The 23,830-nt window shown below is 37.0% G+C and overlaps 1 protein-coding gene across 4 annotated transcripts in view; it reads left to right on the forward strand.

Moving 5' to 3' along the window:
• UBAC2 (UBA domain containing 2) overlaps positions 1-23,830 on the forward strand; it is a 234,365-nt gene that overhangs the window by 94,793 nt on the left and 115,742 nt on the right. For all 4 annotated transcript variants that reach the window (XM_044779759.2, XM_070520094.1, XM_070520093.1 and 1 more), the window contains exons 5-6: positions 400-523; positions 4,046-4,093. In XM_044779759.2, the coding sequence (XP_044635694.1) occupies positions 400-523; positions 4,046-4,093 (172 nt within the window). The remainder of the gene's footprint in view (positions 1-399; positions 524-4,045; positions 4,094-23,830) is intronic.

Below are 23,830 nucleotides of genomic sequence, written 5' to 3' on the forward strand. Positions count from 1 at the left end.
ATGAGGATTTTGGATTTGACCATGATGAATTATAATGTCTGTTGCGTTTTGTGTGTCTAGTCTCTTTCATTAGATTTTAAGTCATTCTTGGGAAGAAAACATGGCATCAACTTTAAATTTTCTCATAGTGCCTGACAATTAATTAGTTAATGCTGAACCACTTCTTTCCAATAGTTTTGGGGGAGTTAACAAGGATTAGATAATAAGAGTTTTCATAAAATGTTATATATAAATACGAATTATTTCAGACGTGATGTGATGTGTAGAACTTGTGTATCTAAGACTTTGCTTTCAGACTGAAATAAAATTATAAGCAGTGTTACTTCAAATATACATTTGCCATTGGTATTTTAAATTGAGTATTATACTATAGTGATTTTATTTTATTTGTTTGCATAGCCTGGCACCTGTGTTTGCTCTGTTTGTACCATTTTACTGCTCCATACCGAGAGTCCAAGTGGCACAAATTCTGGGCCCGTTGTCCATCACAAACAAGACATTGATTTATATATTGGGACTACAGGTACAGTATGCATTTTTTGTTCACGTTTATTTAACCAGATCTTTTTTTTTTTTTGGTCTTTTTCTTATTTGATCTCCTTGAAAACAATGTTTTTTTCCCATAAGTTTGGCTTCATGATCTATATCAAATGTTCAAAGGAAGTGTTTCAGAACGAGAACATCAAGGTATATAAGATACTAGAATACTTTCATAGCCTTTAGAAATCTGATAAGACCTTTCACTGTAATTTGTATCAGTGGAAAATATTTTAATTTCATTGTACAAGTGTGTGTAAGACTTTGTAAAAAAATCATCGCATGAAGTGGAAACAAATGAGAACAGTCAAAAGATGGAAAGTGGAAAGTCACTGTCAAAATTAATGTATTGAATACAGTGTCACAAATAAAGCTCTGAAGAAGAAACCAGATATGCTTTACCAACTTTATAACTTCCGTGTTGCATAGGCCTGATAGCACCTCCCCATTTGCCAAACGGTTTGATATGAAGATCGTTAAGAGTACTTATTGTGTGACTTAAATTGAAAAAGGTTATCTTCCCCAATATTCAGTGAATATTGATCACTTTCTGCGGTTCCAGGCCTGGTGATAGAAGATACATATGATTTTCAGTTTTCTACCTGTAATACTTGTCACTTTTCTTTCACTCTCACAGCTTTTGATGTAAACTTTTATTCTGCTGTTTCCTGTGGTACCATGTGTAGCTTGGCCTTTTGATCCACTCTTAATACTCATAACATTCCTTGTCCCACACATATCAAACCGGATACTTGTGTCGCTGTAAAATGCCCTCCTCCCTCCCCTTTTAACCTTTAGCATTTCCTCTAACTTCTCTAGTCTACTCTCATGTGTTATCAATGGCTCATCTGGGGTGGGTGTTTCCTTACCACCTTTACAACCGTTTCTCATGAAATATGTTTATTTTTCATCTCCCAACGTAGATATCATTTCACTCTCCCTTATCCTTCCTTATATTCATATAACCCAATAGCCCATTTCTGCATTTTATTCTTATTACTGAATTTGCTGTGGCATGTTTAAGTTTTTAAAAGATGTTACCACAGAAGGCAAAATGTAATGGAAGAGGAATACCCTAGACCTGGGGCAGGAGATCCAAGTTCTGGTTCTAATGTGGCACTCACTAGCTTGAGACTTGGGTCCATTATGGAAGGCCTCTGAGCCTCGTGTTGACTCTATAGTTCCTCCCAACTCTAAAGTTATACAGCATCTTTGGGGGGTGAGAAACACTGGTTTATTATGCATGGAGTAGGAATTCAGTGGAGCATTGTGGAAAGTCTTTGGAGCCAAGTGGACTTTGGTTTTATTACTTGCTCTGAAAATTATTTGCTTTGCCTGTCCCCTCTTCTGAGCCCACATTTGCCCATCTGTAATGTATGTATAAAAATATCTATCTTACAGGGCCGTTTGAAGGCTTAAAGATAATAGTATTGGGTGTTTAGGGTAATTTGTACAGATAATAAGAACTATGTCAATTGGTTCCTGTTATTAATTAATAATTTATTATGTCTCTATAGCTGTCACCATTGGTTTTTCTGAGATTGTGAATGTGTTTTTTTTTTTTTTTTGGTGAGGTAGAAGTTGATATCAGAAAGTAGAGGTGGCATGCTTCATTGGCTTCTTGATAAAATCTAAAGTCCTTAGCATAAATGGCATCCTACGTTCTTCTTACCTGTCCAGTATCAACTCTCACCACTCCTTACCTTCAAATGAGTATGAGCCCCTTATTCTCAAAGTTTTATTTCCTCCCTCCCTCCTCTCTGGGCCTTTGCCCATCTTTCTGTGCCTTTCTGGCTCCCACATAGCACCTTCTTGTAGCTTAGGGACATTTGATGGATAGATGCATGAGTGAATAAATGACTTTAATCATTATCAGAAGAGCAAAGCTGTTTGAAGGGTCATTTAAGTATCAGATGACTTGAAAGCCAGTCATATAATGCCCTGTGATTGGGGGCTGTGGGGGATAAAATGAAGTACGAGATGTGGTGCCTGTCCTCAGGGAACCCAGCAGCAAGGAAAAACATACACACTGTCAAAACATGAGCAGACACGATTGGGACCAAATATGCAATGAGATGAGGGGCTTAAGAGTCCAAAGGAAATAATTTTTCACTGGCGGAATTAATGATATGCTCTTCTTACTTGTGTATGAGACATAATAGCATGGAGAGGTCATGAGCATGGGGCTTTGGAGCCAGAACACTGGGGTGTACTCCCAGCTCCACCACCCACCAGCTCTTTGACCTTGAGCAAATTATTTAACCTCCCCATCTTTTTGTGGGTAAACCAGAGTGCTAGTAGAACTTACCTCCTAGGGTGATTAGGAGGATTCAGTAAGTTTAATATATGAAAAGCATGACAATCACTGTCTGGCACATAGTAAGTGCTACGAAAGTGTTAGCTATTCTGTTATTCTTTATATTTTTAGGAGAAAAATATTTTTCCACATAATTCTCATCCTTGTTATTATCAGAGTCATTTACAGTGAACAAGCATCCATGCTAGATCAAAGGATTCAGTTTAAAGTTGCAGCCAGCGCTCATTTCTACGTAGGTGAGCAAGCACTAGAGCAAAGCTCGTCAGCCTCCTTCTCACCGTGCTTTGTCATCTCTGTCTTCTTTCTGTATATCTTTTTATTCTATGTATCCTTGATAAATGTGCAGGAGTTTGAGGTTTTCATCTAGCACAATGTCAGCAATGAACCTGGGTAGCCTGCTTCTTTCTCTATGAGCAGAAGTATTTAAACTGATCTAGAGATCTAAATATGAACAAACACTAGGCTACAAGTCTTTTCTTTCTTGCAGGAACACTTTGAGGTGTCTTATGACTTTTTTTCTTTAATTCTGAGCACAACTCTTAGATGTAAATGATTTGGAAAACAAAGGGAAAGATTTCATGAGACCTAAGTTTAATTACTTTTGCCATGAATTAACTTTGCACTGGTTAGTTTGCTCTTCCTTGGGTAAACTGGGATGAGAATATCAACAGTTAAGCAGAGTAGTCTTGGACATGGATCCCTATGCTTGCAGAAGTCTTCCCATTAAATTTAGGGTAACAAGGATGAGAAATTAAAATGAGAGAATTACATAAACTGATAATTACATATCATTACTTAATGCGAAGCATTGGATGGTGACTACTTATTGTGTTGTTAATTCTAATAATTTCTTTATATGTGATATTTTACTTTGTTTAAATCAATTAATATCCATTTATAAATAGGAATACATTTGGATTTCCCTTACTTTTCTTTGCATGGGAGTGGGCCGTGTTCGACCAATCTGTTTTAGCCTATAGAAAGACTGCAGTCTTGGTTAAAAAAATAAAATAAAAATTAATATAATATTTTCTCTTAAATAACAGAATTATTATTAATTTTATATTTGTTTATATTAATATATATAATGAATGCTTAACATAAATGGTTATGACTAGAGTTATGTAAAATGTATATGCTGTGACTAGCAGTTGAATTTCATTTTTAGTTGCCTTTTTTTTTCTTTTATAGCTTTTCACCTCTGGTTCCTACATCTGGATTGTAGCCATAAGTGGACTTGTAAGTGTGATTTCCCCTCCTCCCCCTATTCCCTCTCTTTTCTGAAGAAACTTTAGGAAAAATGCCATATTTAGATTATGGATCATAGTCAGTTATCTCCAACATTCTTTTTAACCATGTCAGGTTCTGTCTTAATGCAGCTTCCTTAGTGATGGAAAAAGGCCAGTTACATGGGTAATTGAGATATAATGTTTGTCTCAATTTTCAAGGTAATTCTGTTGAAAGTTTTAGCTGAGTTTCTTGTCAGTGTTGTTGTTTTTAAATTACATTAGTAGTCTAACTTGTAGTAGGAAAAAAATGACAGAAAAAAAATGGAGAAGTTGGATTTACTAAAAATAATGAGAGATATTCTGCTTGTTTTGTAAAGAGACATTGTCATGCAAGGGAAAAAAATAAGGCTAAGTGGAAAGTCAGGTGGATTGGAACCTACAGAAGACTCATCGGGTCTGTGGCCAGAGAAGGAAGAAGGGAATGAGCCACAGAACTGGGTGGCGGCCTCGTACTGTGTGCTAGCACGTCTTCCTCTCACCCATACCCATGCTGCTCTGCATGATTTTAGTTTAATAAGCATTTGTCTCAATCTGTTTATGAGGTTTTTAAAAAGAAATCTAGAGCACGAAAGTGAGCTTTATTTTTATCCGTGACTTATATTTGAACTCCCAAATTTATATAAAAATAATTTTATTGCTAGTGTGTATAGAATATAATTTTAATTTCTTTCTTGAAAAAGACTAATAAAATTACATAATGGATTGAAAGTAATATATATAAGATCAAAGGGAAAAGGATTTTGAAATAACTATGCATTCCACTGCAGACATTTTAAGTACGTTATCACTATTTGTTCTTCTTTCCTGGGTGAATGGTATTTTGGGCCACTGTGTCATGACTTTTAAGTCTGCTCACTTCCCTCCTTCCTTTATGCTGTCTATGTTATTCCTTTTCTGTGTTTATTCTTTTCATATACAACTTAATCCTTTATTCCCCACAGCTTCCAGCCAAAATTCTGGGGATTGAAGTCACTTTGTTCTCCCTCTGTAAATATTTTTCTCAGATACCCAGATATCTGATTTGCTTAGGGCCCACAGAGCTGAACTCCACTGGGAGGTCTTCAGACCACCCGAGCTACCTGGTATTCTTAAGACTTGTAGTGATTAGGGACAACCTGGGGTCAGACCAGTTCTATGGGGCACAGTTGCCAGGCTCTCCCCTGTCCAATCTCATCTCCATTTGACTGCCAGCTTGATTGACAGCTACTTAACCAGCCTGCGAACAATAAATGGATAGCTCATTGCCTTCATGATAAGAGCAGCATGAGAATTTACTGTTTCTTTCATGGCACATTTTATTTCTCTTAGCAGTGATAGTCTTGAGTCTTTTGGTATATTTTCCTAAAGCACCAAGAATTTGAGCGGTACCTTATTGTATGCTATTTCATTGTGTTGGTTCACGATTGATTGATTTGCTCTCATTATCTAAACCCTTCTTTAATAACTCATTATGTGACTCATTTGTTTTGAGGTATCCCCTTTTCTTTCTTTATTCTGTTTTCAGACTCTTGGTTTTAAATTAAGTGCTTGCTATCACCTCAGAAAGTTTCATTTTGTGACGTTCAGTGCTCTAGAATTGGAGGTTGCATCGTTCATCTCTTTGTAGTCTTTTTAAAATCTAAAATACGTATGTTGTGGTACAGTCTTTATCCAGTACTTTTCCAGTGTTTAACATGTAGTAAGATGCTGCTTTTAATTTTTTTTAAAGGAATCATAAATTTAACAAGTTTTTGACATAAACATCCTTTGTTTCAGAAGAGTGAATAGAATTTCACAGTATTTGGAATATAAGTCCCAGATGAATGTAGCATTTAAATAATCCCACCATTAATAAACACCTCGGAGCCAATTGAATTTTCACTTCTTACAGTAATTAATTCAGCCAGCGTTACTGACCTCCGACCATGAACACAAATCTGATATATCTTCATATCAGCCTTGTTCTTTCATATTATTCCACCATAATTAGGTGATACTTTGTTTACTTAAAATGATTAGTGTCAGTGATAATCCTAGCTGGTTTTCCTTCATGCTGCACCATAAATGTTGATTGCTTGTTTTGGACTTAATGAATATTTTATTTCCAACTTTTTCCAGAAAAACCACATTTTTATTATGAAATATTTAATATAGTATGGTGTACTTTAGATAAGGATAATAATAAAGGAGGATATAAAAATTATTTGTGATTGTTTGATTTACACACTGCTGATTATAGGATCAGAGTCTGAGATTCACAAAGCCACAGTTTGTGCCAGATGTCTCTTGCTCAACATGACTTCTCCTCTCTCCCCATGTATCAAGTGACTTCCCTTTTTTTTGGTTTTTATGCCAAATAAAATACTAAAAAGAAAATAAAATTCTTACTACCAAAAAGAAATGCACAGATGGTATTCAGTGTTTTGAGGGAATGTTAGAAAACCTGTTGGTAAAATGTCACCTTTTAGCATTGAAACCAGTAGTTCTCCTGTATATGTATATGTATAACATACTGTATATGTTAAGGAAGTAATTTTATTTCAATCTGGCAATTCTGTGTTTTTTAAGAGAAAGAGCTTTTTTAAAAAAAGACGTTTATGTAAAACATAAGTCGTGTTATCTGCTGTCATAGAAACCAAAAACTTTACTCATGTTTTTCTGGAAAGCTGCCAGCTTTGGATTTATTTTACTTTATTTAATTATTGGTGGATTTATTTTGGTTAGGCTAGTTTTTAATCTCTCCTTGTGTCACTCATTCTTGCATGATTATAAATGTTTCTGGATATATAAATTTAAAAATATCCCGCTGATTAAAAGAGGAGGAGGTTGATAAATTACATCAGTACAGTATTTTACTAGATGGGAGCCCGCTTTCTGTTTTTAGTGGTGTCACAGAAAAGAGTGAGGACTGAATTTTTTTTCCTGAGTTGAGGGGGGAAGAAGTGTTGAGCTTACTAGGAGCAATAATAAGTTGGTTTGCATAGGACAGCTGTCAGGCTTCAGCTCCGTTTTGTGATCCATCAGAGATTCTAGCTGCCGCCCAGAAAAGGCTAAAGGACATTTAGTTGTGCTTAAAGATTGCTTTGAGATCATTCACATGTATCACTGATACATGTTTTTATGTTGTGTGGTTCCTTTGGCAACTCTGCTTTTTAATACCAACAATTTATATTTAGAATACGACGATTTTCACGAAAGGTTGCAAAATTGTAACTGGAAAGCTTGGCTATAGTAGCCAAGTAAAATATTTCAGTTTAAGCAAGAACTTCAGAAATGTTGGTCTGCACAGCTTGCATCATATTCTCACCGTCATATTTAACTGTTCTTTTTAATGTTTTTGGTGAGAGACCTTCAAAAATTGAGACCACTCATATATAGTCACAATTCCACTACTCTTGTCACATGTTAATACTTTTTTTCCTTAAAGAAAATGTTGCTAACTTATTGAACTTTAAGTTCTTTTTGCGGCTCTGCAGAGAGCCTTTGGGCCATCCATATCCCTGCACTTCTTCATTTTCTGCTGTTTTATGAATCATAGTAGTGAGTCATTACCACTGGGATGTACCCTAATTCTCAAAAGCTGAAGTCTCAGGCCTGAGCTGATTCTGGCATGATTAAAACAGAAAGAGCCTGCTTTTGCCAATTTTCTCTTTTCGCAATTCACATATTTATCGTCATTTGGTCCTTTTTCAAGCTATTTGGGAGCAACTTAGCAGACCTACATTTCTCAGGTTCCGGGCTTCTCCCCTTCAACATATCCCTTTACAGTCTACCTATTTCCTGCATTTGTTACCTGTTCTGCACAGTATATCAGACTTTGATTATCTTGTGATCAGCAATGTTAGTGTGAAAAAAATCTGTCTTGCCCAATAACAAGATTAGAAACACAGATTGACACCAGATTATTTAGGACTTTGAATGTGGTCTCAGTTTCTTTTTTTTTTTTCTGTAGGCAGTGGGGATTTTTATAACTTTTCAAAAAGAAAACTTCATGATGGTGCAAGAGTATAAAAGTCTTATTAGATTTTTTAAATAAGTGAAAAAGGGAAGGGAAAAGTGAGCAATCTTGAAGGAATCAAGATGGCTCATTTGTGGGCTGTGATTTGCCTTTCTCTCTTCCCTCCATAATAGTTTTAAGGACAAAAATGAAACATTGTCTTATGGTAACTATAAAAGAAAAAGCATCAATCAGAACCTTATGTCGATGGGCTTTCCAACTCATGATATGACATTAAGGGGAAAGCTCATGGACCTAGCATAATCTACCGTGGAAATTTAAACTTGTTTGGAGTAGGTTTGGAGCCCTGACCTGCTTCCTGGGTGAGTGAGAATGGGGTGCTCTGTGCCTCGTTCTGCTCTCAATGTCTTTCTCTTCTCTTCATGCCTTCTTTACTCCTATTCTTTATTCTTTCTTCCCGTAGATCTCGCTCCAGATTGACCAAAGAAAGGTACAGTGTAGCCAAGCAAGTAACTCATCTGATGCTCATGGTTTTCAGCTGAATTTTAGGGATTGAGATTATTTTCTAGCAATTCATTGAAAGTGAGGACAGAACTGCAGAGGGAAGTCAAGGCTAGTTAAAGCTGTGAAGTTGACTGGGCTTGTGAAAGGACCAAGTGTGAAGTGGAAGATGACAGTAGATCCTTAGGAAACCTCCATAGTTAGAGGGCACTTTCACCTCCTTATAGTTAACATAGCATTTATAATCCCAACACTGAATCGAGTGCTTATCAGTCAATTGGACATCACACACACACTCTCTTTCATATTGATTTGTTCATACCTTCTCTCGTCACCCCTTTTCCTTCCCTTCCTCTCTATGTGCCCTTCCCTTACCCTGACCTCGGTTAGCCTGGACCTACTGAAAGAAACCTTCTGTCCTCTGCCTTGTCATGGGAATTGCAACTCAGTCCAGGGCTGAGAGGGAATGTCTTATTAGACAGGTATTACACGGGGAGGGAATGACTAGTAGACTCTGATTTTTAAATGTTCAATACAAAATAAATGAAATTATGCCAATGCCTTGATAAAAATGGCACAGAAGTGCCTTATAAAATATAACTATAAAATTTTTATTACTGCAACTTATCTTTTACCTAGAGGCAAAAACCTAGACTCCTTTCCAAGCCTGTCAAAATCTGGCCTCCTCATGTACCCTCTCACCCATGTGTGACATATACTTTAGTGACACTGAATGTTTTACTGTTCCTGAAATCTCGTTTATCTCAGGATTCTGTGCCATGTGTAATCACTTATCTTCTTATTGTATAGTCACTTATTTTCTTTAACAAACACACAGCACTTACTGTGTACCAGGTACTTGTGGTAGATTATGTTATTTGTTCAAATATTTTTGCTTATTCAGAATATTTGCTGCCACTCTCTACTGTGGCCCTCCCTACAGGGCCTGTGCATGCCCTATTAACATCAGGCTTTACTCTTTGGCCTACATTAGCCACTAAAATATGAGCAGAAGTGATGAATGCTTCACATGCAGAAGTTTAAGAGCCATTGCATGGTTCCACCATTGCTCTGTTCCCTTTCCCATGAGAAAAGCATGTGCCACATAAAAGCTGCTCTTTCAGCCCAGACCCCAGAATGAAGAAGACACATGGAGTGGGACTGTGGCCAACATGTAAGATAGTGAGAAATAAATGTTTGTTATAGGCTACTAAAATTTGGCGTAATTTGCTACCACGGTATAACCTAGAGAAAGCACACTGATACAGCTCTTTCTAAGCACTTTACAAATGTTATCTTAATTATTCCTCATAAAAACCTGATGAAGTAGGGACTATTAACCCCATTTTATAGATGAAGAAACTGAGGCACAGAGAATTTTAGTAATTTGCCAAGAATATAAGCTGGTAAGCAGTAGGGATAGAATTCAAAGGCAGGTGTTCTAGCTTTAGTGCCAATGCCCCTAAGAGGTAGCTTTGCATAACCACACGCAGTTCTTTCAAACTATATTCCCTCTTTCACCATTAGATCCCTTCTTTTTCTAGCAAAATCTTACTCATTTAAGTCCTGACTCTGAAGCTTTTTCTGAGTCAGCCCTGTCTTTCAGTTTAGGAATTATACATTATTCTTTTTAATCCCCAGTGCCTAACACAATGTCTGGCATTTTATCTACCTTCTATAAATAATTGTTGAGTTTCAAAATTCAGTATTATCACAATAATAATTTCTGTGCTATAAAACACTGTAACACTTTGTGATTATCAGGATCTTTTCAGTGTGTACTGCCTTACTAGGTTCTTGTTACAATCTCTACAGTGGTGGAGAACCTGGACTTCGTATTTTAAAGATGGGGAGGCTGAAGTTCAGTTGTACAACTGATGGATGATAGAGCCGGGACCAAAGGCCAGATGTTCTTGTCCTGGTCCAGTTGGTCCAGTGTCTTCCACTACATGTTTCAAGGCTCTCATCCTTGTCTGTTTCAACCACAAGACACTTACATACAAAGCTATTCTTAGATCTCCCCTTGACTACACCACTAAGGTGAGGCCTTGTTCAATATCAGTGTAGACACAATTCTGGAGGGAGATCCTGGATATGAAGAAGTTTTAAAAGTGCCCAGAGGCTCTGAAAGACATATCAACAGCTTTTTGCAGCCTTCGTTATGAATTGTGTGGGCTGACCAATATCCAAGAAAACTTTATCCCATTGGCAGGCTTTACTTTCTTCCTGATGTGAAGAATCTAGCCTATAGCTATACTTTCTCTTTTAAGATCATCAAGATATTTAACTGATCCTCCGTGTGAAGGATTAAAAATGCAGCTCAAACCTCACTTTTCAACAACTCATCTTGTGTTTCTGGCATTGTCATGTACAAGAAAATGAAGTGAAGATGGCTTTAAGAAAGTTTAAAGGATAATTTAAAATATACTAAGCTGGTTCAGTAGCACTGCTGGTCCAAGGAAAAAGAAGTGGAGATAAGGAAGAGGGTACCAAGAAAGCATCCACACTTCTTAATTTTAGATGATAACTGGTAGATTATCATGTCAGTTGCAGCACAGCATTTTCCCACAGGGTCTTCGCATTGTTTTCCTATCAGGAGATCAAAAGATTTGAATCAATTTTGATTATCTCTTTAAACTGATTTTTTTGTTAATAGAATCTCCAATGTTCCTTCCTCTTTGGGGCTGATAGTGTTGATATTTCTCTTCTATCTTGATGATAACCTCTGGGAAAGGACTACGGTAAAATCAATGCATGTGATTTTTAACTCATTCATTATAGACAACAGCATAGCTTTTTATCAAGTCTTCTCACATTAGGTTATGTTACCCGGGAACATTTTCAAGATATTAGAGGTTTTTGTTGCTAAAGATTGTTTTTAGTCTGCTAAAGTCCCACTTCTTTTATAAAATTGAAAAGAAGATTTATATATCTAGAAATGTCTAGATTTTTCTAAATCTTCACATTCACTTTTTTATGAAAAATTCTTTTTTCCTCTTTTTTTGGTTTATTAAAGTATTATGTACATACAATAAAATTCCCCAATTTTAAGTATACAATTTGGTGAATTTGGCTAACAGTATACAGTCATATAACCACCACCACAATCAAGATAGAAAATAGTTCCCTCACCCTGAACAGTTTTTTCATTCCTTTTGCTCTCTGTCCTTTCACCCAACTGTCATCCCCAGGTAACCACTGGTCTTTTTTATGTCATTATAGTTTTGCCTTTTCTAGAATTTCATATAATTGGAATCATATAGTATGAAGTCTTTTGGGTTTTACTTCTTTCACTTAACGTGATGTTTTTGAGATCAATCTGTTTTATTACTATTTCATTCCTTGTTATTGTAAGTATTAACGTGTGTTCTGGTTGTACCACAATTTCATTTGTCATTCACCAGTTAATGAACATTTGGGTTGCTTCCAGGTTTGAGTTATTGTGAACAATGCTGCTTTGAACATCTGTGTACATATTTCTGTGTGTTTATTTCTCTTAGGTAAATACCTAGAAGTAGAATTTCTGGATCATATGATAAATGTATGTTTAACATTATAAAGTAGTAACTACATCATTTTACAAAGTGGTTGTACCATTTTGCATTTCTACCATCAGTACACGAGAGTTCCAGTTGCTCCACATCCTTGCCAACACTTGGTATTGTCAGTCCTTTTAACTTTAACCATTCTAATTGGTGTGTGGTGATACCTTGTGGTTTTAATTTGCATTTCTTTAATGACTAGAGATTGGAGCATCTTTTCATGTGCCTGTTGGCCATTTGTATATTTTCCTTTGGGATATGTCTGTTCAAATTTTTTACCCAGTTTTTCATTAGGTTATGTTTGTTTTATAATTGAGTTAAAAGAATTTCTTTTATTTTCTGGATATAAACTCTTTGTTGGATATATGTTGTAAAAATTTTATTCCAGTCTGTGGCCTGCCTCTTTGTTTCCTTAACTATGTCTTTCAATGAGCAGAAGTTTTTAATCTTGATTAGTTCATTGTTTCGGCTTTTAAAATAGTTTGTACATTTGATATCTTATGTAAGAAATCTTTGCTAATCCAGTGCACAAAGATTTTATCCTGTATTTTCTTCTAGAATTTAATAGTTTTTGCTGTTACATTCCAGTCTAAGATCCAATTTGAGTGTAATTCTTATGAGGTAAGGGTTGAGATTTATTTTTTCCAAACAGATATCTAGCATTGTCCTATCAGCATTTGTTGAAAAGACTCTCGTCTCCTTTGCATTACCCTGGCACCTTTGTTGAACATCAGTTGACCAGTGTGGGTCTATTTCTTGACTTTCTTTTCTGTCCCATTGATTTATATGTCTATCCTGATGCCATTACCATACTGTTGTGAGTACCTGTTGTTTTTGGTAAGTCTTAAAATGAGGTAATATAAGTCTTCCAGCTTTGTTCTTTTTCAAAACTGGTTTAGCTATTTTAGGAGCATTGACTTTCCATAATGCATTTTTAAATCAGCTTATAATTTGTTCAAAAAAGAAAAAAACAGGGCCCGGCCCCGTGGCTGAGTGGTTAGGTTCTTGTGCTCTGCTGCGGCGGCACAGGGTTCCACCGGTTCGGATCCTGGGCGCAGACATGGCCATGCTGAGGCAGCATCCCACATGCCACAACTAGAAGGACCCACAACTAAAAATGTACAACTATGTACCAGGGGGCTTTGGGGAGAAAAAGGAAAAATAAAATCTTTTAAAAAAGAGAAAAAAACAGTTAAGATTTTGCATGGGATGGAATTGAAACTATAGATCAGTTGAGGAGGATTGCCATTGTGATGATTTTGAAATATGCCCACAAATTCTTTTATACTTGAAGAGATGGAGCATAATTCCCCTCACCTAGAATGTGGGCTACACTTAGCAATTTGCTGAAAATGAATAGAATATGGCAGAAGTGACAAAGTGTGGCTCCAAAGGGCAGGTCGTAAAGGACACAGTTGCTTCCTCTCAGATCATTTGCTCTGGGGTAAGCCAACTGCCATGTCATAAGACACTGAAGCAGCTCTGTGAAGAGGTCCACATGGAAAAGCACTTTGGCCTTCTGCCAACAATCAGCACTAACTTGCCAGTTGTGTTTTTGAGCCACCTTGGAAGCTGATTCTCCAATGCCAGTCAAGCTTTCAGATGAGTGCAGGTAGGCTGGCATCTTAACTTCAGCCTCATTAGACACCTTGAGCCACAACCACCCAATTAAGCTGCCACCAGATTTCTGACCCACATAAACTGTGTGTATAATAAATCCTTATTGTTTTAAGCCACTGAGTTTTGGGTAATTTGTTATTCAGTAATAGGTAACTAATACAACCATTCTAACAATATTGGGTCTTCCAATCCATGAACATGGTATATCTTTACATTTATTTAGCAATTCTTTAATTCTCCTTTTTTTTTTTTTTTAAAGATTGGCACGTGGGCTAACAACTGTTGCCAATCTTCTTCTTTTTTTTTTTTATTTTTAAAGATTGGCACCTGAGCTAACAACTGTTGCCAACCTTTTTTTTTTCTTTTTTTTTTCCCCTGCTTTATCTACCCAACCCCCCCCCCCCCCCCACAGTACATAGTTGTATATCTTAGTTGCAGGTCCTTCCAGTTGTGGCATGTGGGATGCCACCTCAACATGGCCTGATGAGCGGTGCCGTGTCCGCTCCCAGGATCCGAACCCTGGGCCGCCACAGCGGAGCACACAAACTTAACCACTCAGCCATGGAGCTGGCCCCAGTTTTTAAATTTTCAATGTACAGGCCTTGCACATCTTTCATTAAATGTATTCCTAAGTATTTGTGGGGTTTTGATTCTATTTTATTTTATTTACTTATTTATTTTGGTGAGAAAGATTGTCCCTGAGCTAACGTCTGTTGCCAGTTTTCCTCTTTTTGCTTGAGGAAGGTTGTCCCTGAGCTAACGTTTGTATCACTCCTCCTCTATTTTGTGTGTGGGACACCGCCACAGCATGGCTTGATGAGAGCTGTGTAGATCTGTGCCTAGGGATCCAAACCTGCAAATCCTTGGCCTCTGAAGCAGAGTGCGTGAACTTTAACCACTGCACCACCTGGCCAGCCCTTGATGCTATTTTAAATGGGGTTGTTTTTATACTTTTTGTTCCACTTGTTTGTTGCTAGTGTATAGAAATGCAGTTGATTTCTGTATATTGCTACTGTATCCTGTAATTTTGCCAAATTTGTTCATTATTTCTGGTAGCTCTTCTTTGGATTCCTTAGGGTTTTCTACATACGTGATTACGTCATCAGGAAATATGTTTTCTGTATATGTTTTACTTCTTCCTTTGTAATCTGTGTCTTTTCTTTTTCTTGTCTTACTGCACTAGCTAAGACTTCTAGAACAACGTTAAATAAAAGTGGCGAATGGACATCTTTGCCTTGTTTCTGGTCTTAGAAAGCATTGAGTTTTTCACCATTGAGTCTATATCTGTAAATGCATAAATCATTGTAGATCTTCACGTTCATTTTTAGTTTATTATTTTTAGTCCAATGTAAGAAACAAGGAAGCCTATTTTCCTATTTTCAGCATAAGCCTATTTTCCCCTTAATTTTAGTTTATTCCATCAGTTTATGAAAGTGAATACCATTTTAAAGGGGGATGGTCTCCTTGTTAAAAGGAAGACCATTTAAAGGTATTTACATTTCAGCACCTGATTAAGGCTTTTTCCATGTCCTAGAGACTCTAGCTGTCTCCCGATATATTTTCTCCTTAGTAAGAGAACCTTCATCTTATTTGGGCAGCAGTGCCTCCAACTAAGAGACCAGATTCCCCAGTTTCCTTTGCATCTAGATATGTCCGTCAGACTAAATCCTGGCCGTTGAGCTATAAACACATATTGGTGGGACGTCTGGGAAGGCTCCTTAAAGTAGGCTTTTATCCCTTTGTCTTTCCTCATTTTCTTCTCCCTGCAGTTAAGATAGTTGGAACTTTTTTAATATGAGGGAGAAATAAACTTCTGTTGTATTTAAGCCACCGTTATTTGCAGTTTTCTGCTTTGCGCAGTTAACCTAACCCTCCTGATGCATGATTTTCCAAAAGGAAAAGCTTAGAGCAGCTTTCTAAGACAGTTTGTTAGAAACAAATAATCTGTGATCAGTCTAATTGATTCTGTCCCTATTCCAATTTAATTTCCCAAGAATCAGAAGGATACCCAGTGTTTTAATTGTGTACTTCAGAATGTTATTAAAAGAGATGAGAGCTATAAGAAGTTCATCTGAATTGCTTCTACACTTGGCAAAGAACAAGATAACGAGACTCTTTCAATAAGTGCAAAGCCCCATGATTCTGTCTGTCATGAAAAGAACAATCATATCATAATTAATCGCGAATGGCAGAAATATCTTTTGGCATCCGTAATTTGCATACATATTCTTTGGGAATAAAATAAGTAATTTCCAAGGTTCCTTTCTTTAGCATTTTCAGTGAAGAAGAAGGAATAGGAAAATGTCAGGTCCATTAGAGCAGGGGTTTTCTTTGTTTTGATCTCTGCTGTATCCTAGCATTTAGAACACAGCCTAGCACATACTAGATGTTCAGTAAGTGTGTGTCAAATGAATAAATGAGGCCTCAGTGGGTCTGGTTTCTTCAGGACTTGAGTGCATATGAAGTCTGTATGGTGGGGTCCAGGTCAAAGGGGATGTTTGTTCCCTTGGCTCGTCCCTGTCTTGCAAAGGCCCCCTTGTGCCTGAGGGGAAGCAGCTTCTTGTGTTTATCCTGTTGCCCTGCTGGATGAAAGGTTCTGACTGTTGGGACCATGGCTCACAGGACCTTGGCAGTGCAGTTTGTCATGTGGGTTTTTCTTCAGCCACGGTTGGCTGGAAAAAGAGATCAACAAACACCTGGGTGTCGTTGCCAGGTCATGGTTTCTCACCTTTGCCTGCTGTGGTTTCATGCTAATACTAAATAGGACCAGAGGACAGTTGAGGTTTATTCTCTATGATCAAGAGTGTTTCACGTGTTTTCTGCGCAGCAAGTTAAATTCTTTATTTGCCTGATGAGCTTTATTTCATGATTCCCTTTCTAAAAGGACTAATAATCTGAAAAATCAGAGTAAGTATGTAGTTAATGTCCATATTTATCAGTGGCCTAAAAGAAAACAATTTCCTATTGTTTTACATTCTCAGTTCGATTTGTGACATGGTAACTTCTACTCTGGCTTGTGGGGAGCTCCTAGCTCTAACCTAGAGCTGCGGCCTGGCTCTTTGGCTTGGACTTTCAAGTGCACATGACCCAGAGTGCTCTCTGGTTGCCTTATGCTGGGTCCCTTTTCCTGGCCGGGGTTCCTGATCCCTGCTGCTCACATGCTCTGAATCCAGCGCTAGCTGGCATTCCCAGACGCAGCACACTTGTTCCATTTCATTGTATCTGGCCATCCTGGCCTGCTTGAGACCACTGCTATTGCTTTGTCTCTTGTCTTTGGGCCTCTCAGCTTGTTGTTGTGCCTCCCGGCTCTGAGGCCCTGCCAGACCCCCTCCCTTAGAGTTTCCTCTGGCTTCTTGACATGCAAATCTGAGCATTCGGTCTATTTTTAAAGACTCTTTTCACAAACTCTATGAGTTTCGAGAAGACTCTCATTCAGAAGTCCTAATACAGGAAAAGTTTATGAGATAATGAAAATTAAAGTTAAAAGTAATGTATAAATGTAAAGTAGTATAATAAGTGATACTCTCAAAGTTTTGGTAGTAATGAGGTATAACTTAGGTAAAATTTAGTGCAGTTACTCTTATCTCATCTTGTCTTAGAATAGGGTGGGGTTGATTATCAAATATTTATAGGAAACTAAACTCTTTAAGCTCTTGTATTTTAATCCTTTGTGAATACCTAAAACATTTTACAATAGTATGTCATTTATTTGACATCTTGAGATCATGCTGGTATACCCAGAGGTGTATAAATAAATAAAGGACAGGTGAACTCTACCTTTTTGTCACATGGAAAAGTTCAAACTTAGCAACAAAAAAGTGTGTCTGCTGTCAACAGTCCAATCTCCTTTAAAAGAACCTAGGATTATTTATTATTTATTTATTTATTTTTGTGGAGCATTCATTCATTCACCATTCTCCCAGCAAATACTTAAAGAGTACTTACTATGTGCCAGGCACGGTTCTAGGCGCAGAGGCCAAACAGTGATCAAAACCAACCAAAATTCTTCTTCAAGAGCGTACGTTCAAATAGGAAGCAAACCCTTAGGATAGAAATTTAAGTAAATGAGCACAAAAGCCTTATTTTATCCCTGTCAGAATTTGTAGTAGTGTACTTGTTTATTACTGGGTTAGGATATCCTAATTCTTTGTACGATAGTCCTACCTACTAAAATTGAATATACAATTTTCTGAGTATATACATGAAGATGGGGATAGGGATAGACGTGGGCAGGAAAGTGAAAATCTTTAATTGTCATCGATTCCTTAAAGGAATTTATGACCTACTCCCCCCCAAATTAAGAACCACTACTAAACTGGGAACTCCTTAAGTATAGGCAACAGCTGTGCATTTTCATTAATTTTTTTTCCTAAAATTTTTAAAAGACATATGATTGCATAAAGCAAAAATAACACTGCATTGATGGGTTTATAAGGTATATAGGTGTAATATATAAGACAAAGTAGCACAGTGGATGGGGGTGATGTTAAATGGAACTATACTCTTGCAAAGTTCATATATTTTATTTGAAATAATTCAGTATTAACTCTAAGCACATTGTGATGTTAAAGATACATGTTGTAATCCTTTGAGCAAACATGAAAAAATGCAATGAGATACTACTAAAAAAAAAGCAATAAAATTAAAATGAAATACTAAAAAATATTTGCTTAACACACGCACAAAAAGAAATAGGAAAGGAGAAACAAAGGACAAAAAACAGGGGCCAGCCTGGTGGCACAGCGGTTAAGTGCACACGTTCCACTTTAGCGGCCTGGGGTTCACCGGTGCGGATCCTGGGTGTGGACGTGGCACCGCTTGGCAAGCCATGCTGTGGTAGGCGTCCCACATATAAAGTAGAGGAAGATGGGCACGGATGTTAGCTCAGGGCCAGTCTTCCTCAGCAAAAGAAGAGGAGGATTGGCAGCAGTTGTTAGCTCAGGGCTAATCTTCCTAAAAAAAAAAAAAAAAAAAAAAAGATTCAACAAATAGAAACCAAATAGCAAAATCCAATTGTATCAAGGAAAGTACAATAAGTTTGGATAGCTAAACACTCCAATCAAAAACACAGGTTGTCAGACTGAGTGTAAAAGCAAAAAGCCGCTATATGCAATCTACAAGACACACATTAAACACAGACACAAGGAAAGTTGAAAGTAAAAGGATGAAGAAAGATATATCATGGAAAGAGAAAACTGAAATGGCCGTATTAGTACCAGACAAAATCGACCTCTGTCTGAGTGTTGCTAAAGACAAAGAAGGGTACTTTGTTATGATGAAAGAGTCAGTTATCAATGTATGTGTGCCTAACAACAGTTTCCAAAAACGGAAAATTCAAACAGAACTAAAGGGAGAAATGGACAAGTTCACAATCACACTTGGATACTTTGAGACTAAAAAATAAAAATGTGTAATTTTTCCCTTAATTCAAATCTCACAGTTCTGATTTGATCAATTTTCTCATATGTTGCTATGTTTATAACAACATTTTACTATCTTCAGCTACATGAGTGTAACTTTGGCATTGTATGGCCCCATTTTCTGTTTTCCTTCCTACTCAGATCTTCCGAAAGGGATCTACTTCCTTGCCTCCAATTCATTATGTATTTTTTTTCCATATTTATTTCCCATCTCTTTCTTTGCTAAAAAAAAAATGCTGGTTACCAATAGTGTTACCGCTCCATTCCTCTCCTTCCCTCCCTGTCATCTCCTGTAGAAGAAACCGCTCTCCATGGTTCTCTGCTTACTACGTAAGTATGTGCCCACTAACAGTCTCTGCTATTATTTTGTGTTGTGAAATTTTGCAAAAAGATGAATACAATATATGATACCTTTTAAAAAACATGTTCATACATGTACACTGAATTTATTTTAATTACTGTTTGGTATTCCATTGGATGGAATACCACTCATTAGCCCTTCCTCTACTTGGGACACTTTGTTTCCATTTCCTAGCTGTCACATACAGCATTGCAATCGAGTGCTCCCTAAAGCACCCTTCAGCTCGGCTAGGCATCCTCGAATGGCTCTCCAGCCGGCCTGTAGCCCTTTACCTTCCCTTAGGATTGGGTGAGAGTTCTCAGTTCGCCTCATCCTCACCAAAACCTCATACCAGATTTTTCAGTTTTTGCCAATTATTGTTATATTTTAACATTGTTCATTTTAGATTGCATTTCCCTAAAAATGAATGAGGATAAACATCTGTTCAGATGTTTGCTGACCGTTTGAATTTCCTCTTCTGAAATTGTCTTTTCATCTACTTTGTAAATTGGGTTGATTGTCATTTTCTTACAAATTTATAGAGTTTCTTTATATGTTCTGAACTCTATTGACTAGGAGAATTCTAAATACCTTGTTCCAGGCTCTTACTTGTCTTTTCACTTCATTTATGATAACTTTTGGTGTAATGTAGCTTTTAAATTGTAAAGTAAATAAATGTATGTTTTCTTTTATGGTTTGTGCTTTATATTTCTTATTTACGAATCCCATCCCAATGCCAAAAAGATGTTCCTTCCTTCAGTATTTTGTGCAGAAAGATTGACAGTTCTCTAAATTATGTTTGTGTCCTTAATCTGTTGGGAGTTTCTGTATGGTATCAGGAATGGGGACCTGTTTTGTCTTTATCCTTACGCATAGTTTGTGTATGCTTTTCCCTCTAATTTACCCTTTTATGCTGTATACCAGGTGCCCTTGTACTCACGAGTCTGTTTCTATGCTCTTGTTCTTTAGGTCTATTTGAGTAGCTCTACATAAAGACCACACTATTTTATTTACTCAAACTTTATAGCATATCTTGAAATCTGATAGGGTTTATTATGTTTCTTTAAAATTACCTTGGCTATTCTGGATCCTTTATTCTTCATTTTTAAATCTTTTCATTGTGATATATAACACATAGCAAAATGTGCATGAACTATAAATGTCATGAAGCTGAACCAATCACTGTAAAGTGAACACACCCCTAAAAGCCCACGCAGGTCAGAGCATTGCCAGCCCTAGAACCCCTCGGCCCCCCCCCATCCCGTGACTGCTCTCTTGGGATCTCTGATCATCACCTTCATGCTTTGCTTTACGATTTTTTCACTTGATTTGTAATTCAGAATGATCCATTTACAAAAGTGGAATCATAATATATGCAATCTTCTGTGTCTGGCTTCTTTTTCCCAACATTTTGTTTTTAAAGTTTAAACCTTAAACATTTTATATGAATTTTAGGATTAACGTTTAAGTTCCAACAAAAACCCTAAGATTTTATTTTGAATTATTTTGAATTTATATATTAATTTGGTGAAAATTGGTATCTTAACTATTTTGTATCTTCCCGTTCATGCATGTGATATCTTTATTTGTTTCTAGGTTTTTAAAAATTTTCCTTTATTATAGTTTTTTAGTTTTCTCTATAAAGGCCTTACATATTTTTTATCCAGTTTATTCCTAAGTATCTCATAGTTTTTGTTGTTGTTATCTGCTGATAGTTAATTGTTTTTCCTTTCTAGGCAGTCTGCATTTATCTCTGGTTACTCTTAAGGATTTCTTTCTTTGTTTCACTGCAATAGATCTAGAGATAAATTTCATTTTATTATCCTTCTTGGGACTCTTGCATTTTCAACCTGAGGATTTATATTCTTTATTAATTCTGGAAAACTCTCAGCCATTATCTCTTGAAATATTGTCTCCCTCTCCCCATATTCTCTCTGTTGTCTTCTCCCGGAAGCTCTATGAGACATATACTGGAGCGCCTCCCTGTCTGAATGGAATCCGCCTGTGTAGAGCCCCAGGCCTCCCCTCTGGGCCTGTTCTACCCCCTTCAGAGCCTCTTTGAGCCATGCCATGCAGAGATTTTTACCTTCTCACTGTAGAGAAGAGGAGAGGAGATGTGGGTCATGCTGGGTGCAGGAAGGAATTCAGGTTGCTTCTTACACAGAGTTTAGTAATCCGCCACTTCACTCCTGCTATCCCCAGTACCTGGTGCCTATAGACCCTGAACCTACCTGAGCTCCAGGGGACTCTGCCAGCATTTGGACTTACCCTTCTTCTCATATACTAAGTGATTTCTAATTACTCAATGTATTTCCCAGTTTCTTAGTGTGTTTCAGGATTACAGATGCTTTTGTAGGGAAGGAAAATTTGTTTCTTCTTTTCTATGTTCTTTCGCTGATCTAATAATTAAATAGACATAAGAAAAATGAACAGCAGAAAAATGAATTTAATTTCATATGTACAGGAGCCCCAAAGATATGAGGCTCAAAGAAGTGACCAAAGCAGGCAGGTTTTATACCTTTTAGACAAAGAAACAATAAATTTGTGAAGAATTGGAAAGACAAGAAGGTCAGGCTTAGGGTAGTAAGTTAGTGAGGCAGTAACAAGACTTGTTTATGCAGCCTTCTGGCCTTGAATTCTCTCTCTGGCAGTAAGAATGCCTTTTACCCTCCTCGTACGAGGAGGATACCTTCACATGGGCAATTTATTTCCTGCTTTCAGGAGAACTAAGGAGGGTCAGAGTGTCCCTCTTGTACCAGCTGTTTCTCAAGTAACTTTAATTTAAAATAACCATTATGCCAAAGTGGCATATTTTGGTGTGGCATATTCTGCTTCTCTTCACTTTCTAGTTTCACTGAATGTGGAGTTTATTTCTGTTTTCGTTTTCTTTGTTGTTTTGCACCATTTTTAAGAGAAGCGGTATGGAAAGTATTTAGAACCAAAAGTCTTCCACCATTCACTCTTCAGCCTGCTGTAGTCTGTCTTTGCTCCTACTGCTGCGCCGAAACTGTTCCTATAAGGTCATCAAAGGCATCCATTTTGCCAAATCCAATGGTTGTTTTCCTTTCTCTATATTACTTGAACTCTGAGCTGCATTAGACATAGCTGACCATTCCCATCTTTAAAACACTGTTCTCTTAGCTTCAGTTTTCCTTCTGTTCACTGGCAGCCCCTTCTCAGATTTCTTTACTGACTTTTCCTACTCTGTCCATCCACAAAATATTGGTGTACCCCTGGGTTCAATCCTAAGTCCTCTTTTCACTTCTATCATATGTCCCCAACCCCCATATTGTCTCATCTAGTCCCATTGTTTTAAACACCATCTAATCCAGTGACTCCAAAATCTTTATCTCTGCTAACTTTTCCCTTGAGTTCCAGATTTGTATATCCAGCTACTCACTTGATAGCTCAACTTAAGATTTCTCATAGATGCTCCCAAACTCATTCCTGCATTGCATTTGCTGTTTTCCCTGCCTGAAATGCTCTTCCTCCAATTCTTCAAATCTCTGGCACCCCATCATCCTTAATATCTTCACTCGTGTCACTTCCTCCAAAGCTTCCCTGACCATCCAACCTAAAGAAAGTCCCTGCTCCAAGTCAGTTTGTTTTATTTTCTTCATAGAACTTGTCGAGAATTGTTCTGCATGTTTACGTGTTTATTCTCTGTTATTCCTATTGACCTGTTACCTCTGTGAGATAGGACCTGTTTATGTTGTCTTGGCTATATTCCAAGTGCCTGGTCTATAGCAGGTGCTCAATAAATTCTTGCCTAATTAATTAATTTGAATGTTATTAATAGAATGTTAAAGTCTACTCTTCTCCTGTTAGACAGAAAGTTTTCAAATATGCTCTAATTTGGTATGAATAATTTCTTACTCTAAGAATCAAATTCACAAAATTAAAGATTTTTTTACAAAAGAATAGCCATACTTATTTTTACCTAGAAGACCACAGAGAGTCTTTAGACTTCTCTTACCATATAAATTACCTTAAAGATGAAAAATAGGCTTGTTTATAAACAGAATTGTTAATTGCTAACTGTTGGCCAGGATTTAAAAACCTAGAAAAATCAATACTTGAAAAATGTATTAAAACACTATGTAAATTCTAGATTGTTTTTATTTTCTGGCAAATTTATTATATGGCTAGATTACATCATTGAACATCAAAGTTGTTTTCTGCCACTCTCTGTCTCCAGTGGCCATCTGCCAATAAGAGTAACCACAGAGTTAGTGTGAAAGTGTTTTGATAATCAGATATTCTATGGCTTTTCTAAAATGAAAGCATTGTTTTTTAAATATTTTACCAGTACTTTCAGTGTTAAGTA

Source organism: Equus asinus, chromosome 11, assembly GCF_041296235.1.
Source record: "Equus asinus isolate D_3611 breed Donkey chromosome 11, EquAss-T2T_v2, whole genome shotgun sequence".
In the NCBI taxonomy this organism is placed as follows: Eukaryota; Metazoa; Chordata; class Mammalia; order Perissodactyla; family Equidae; genus Equus; species Equus asinus.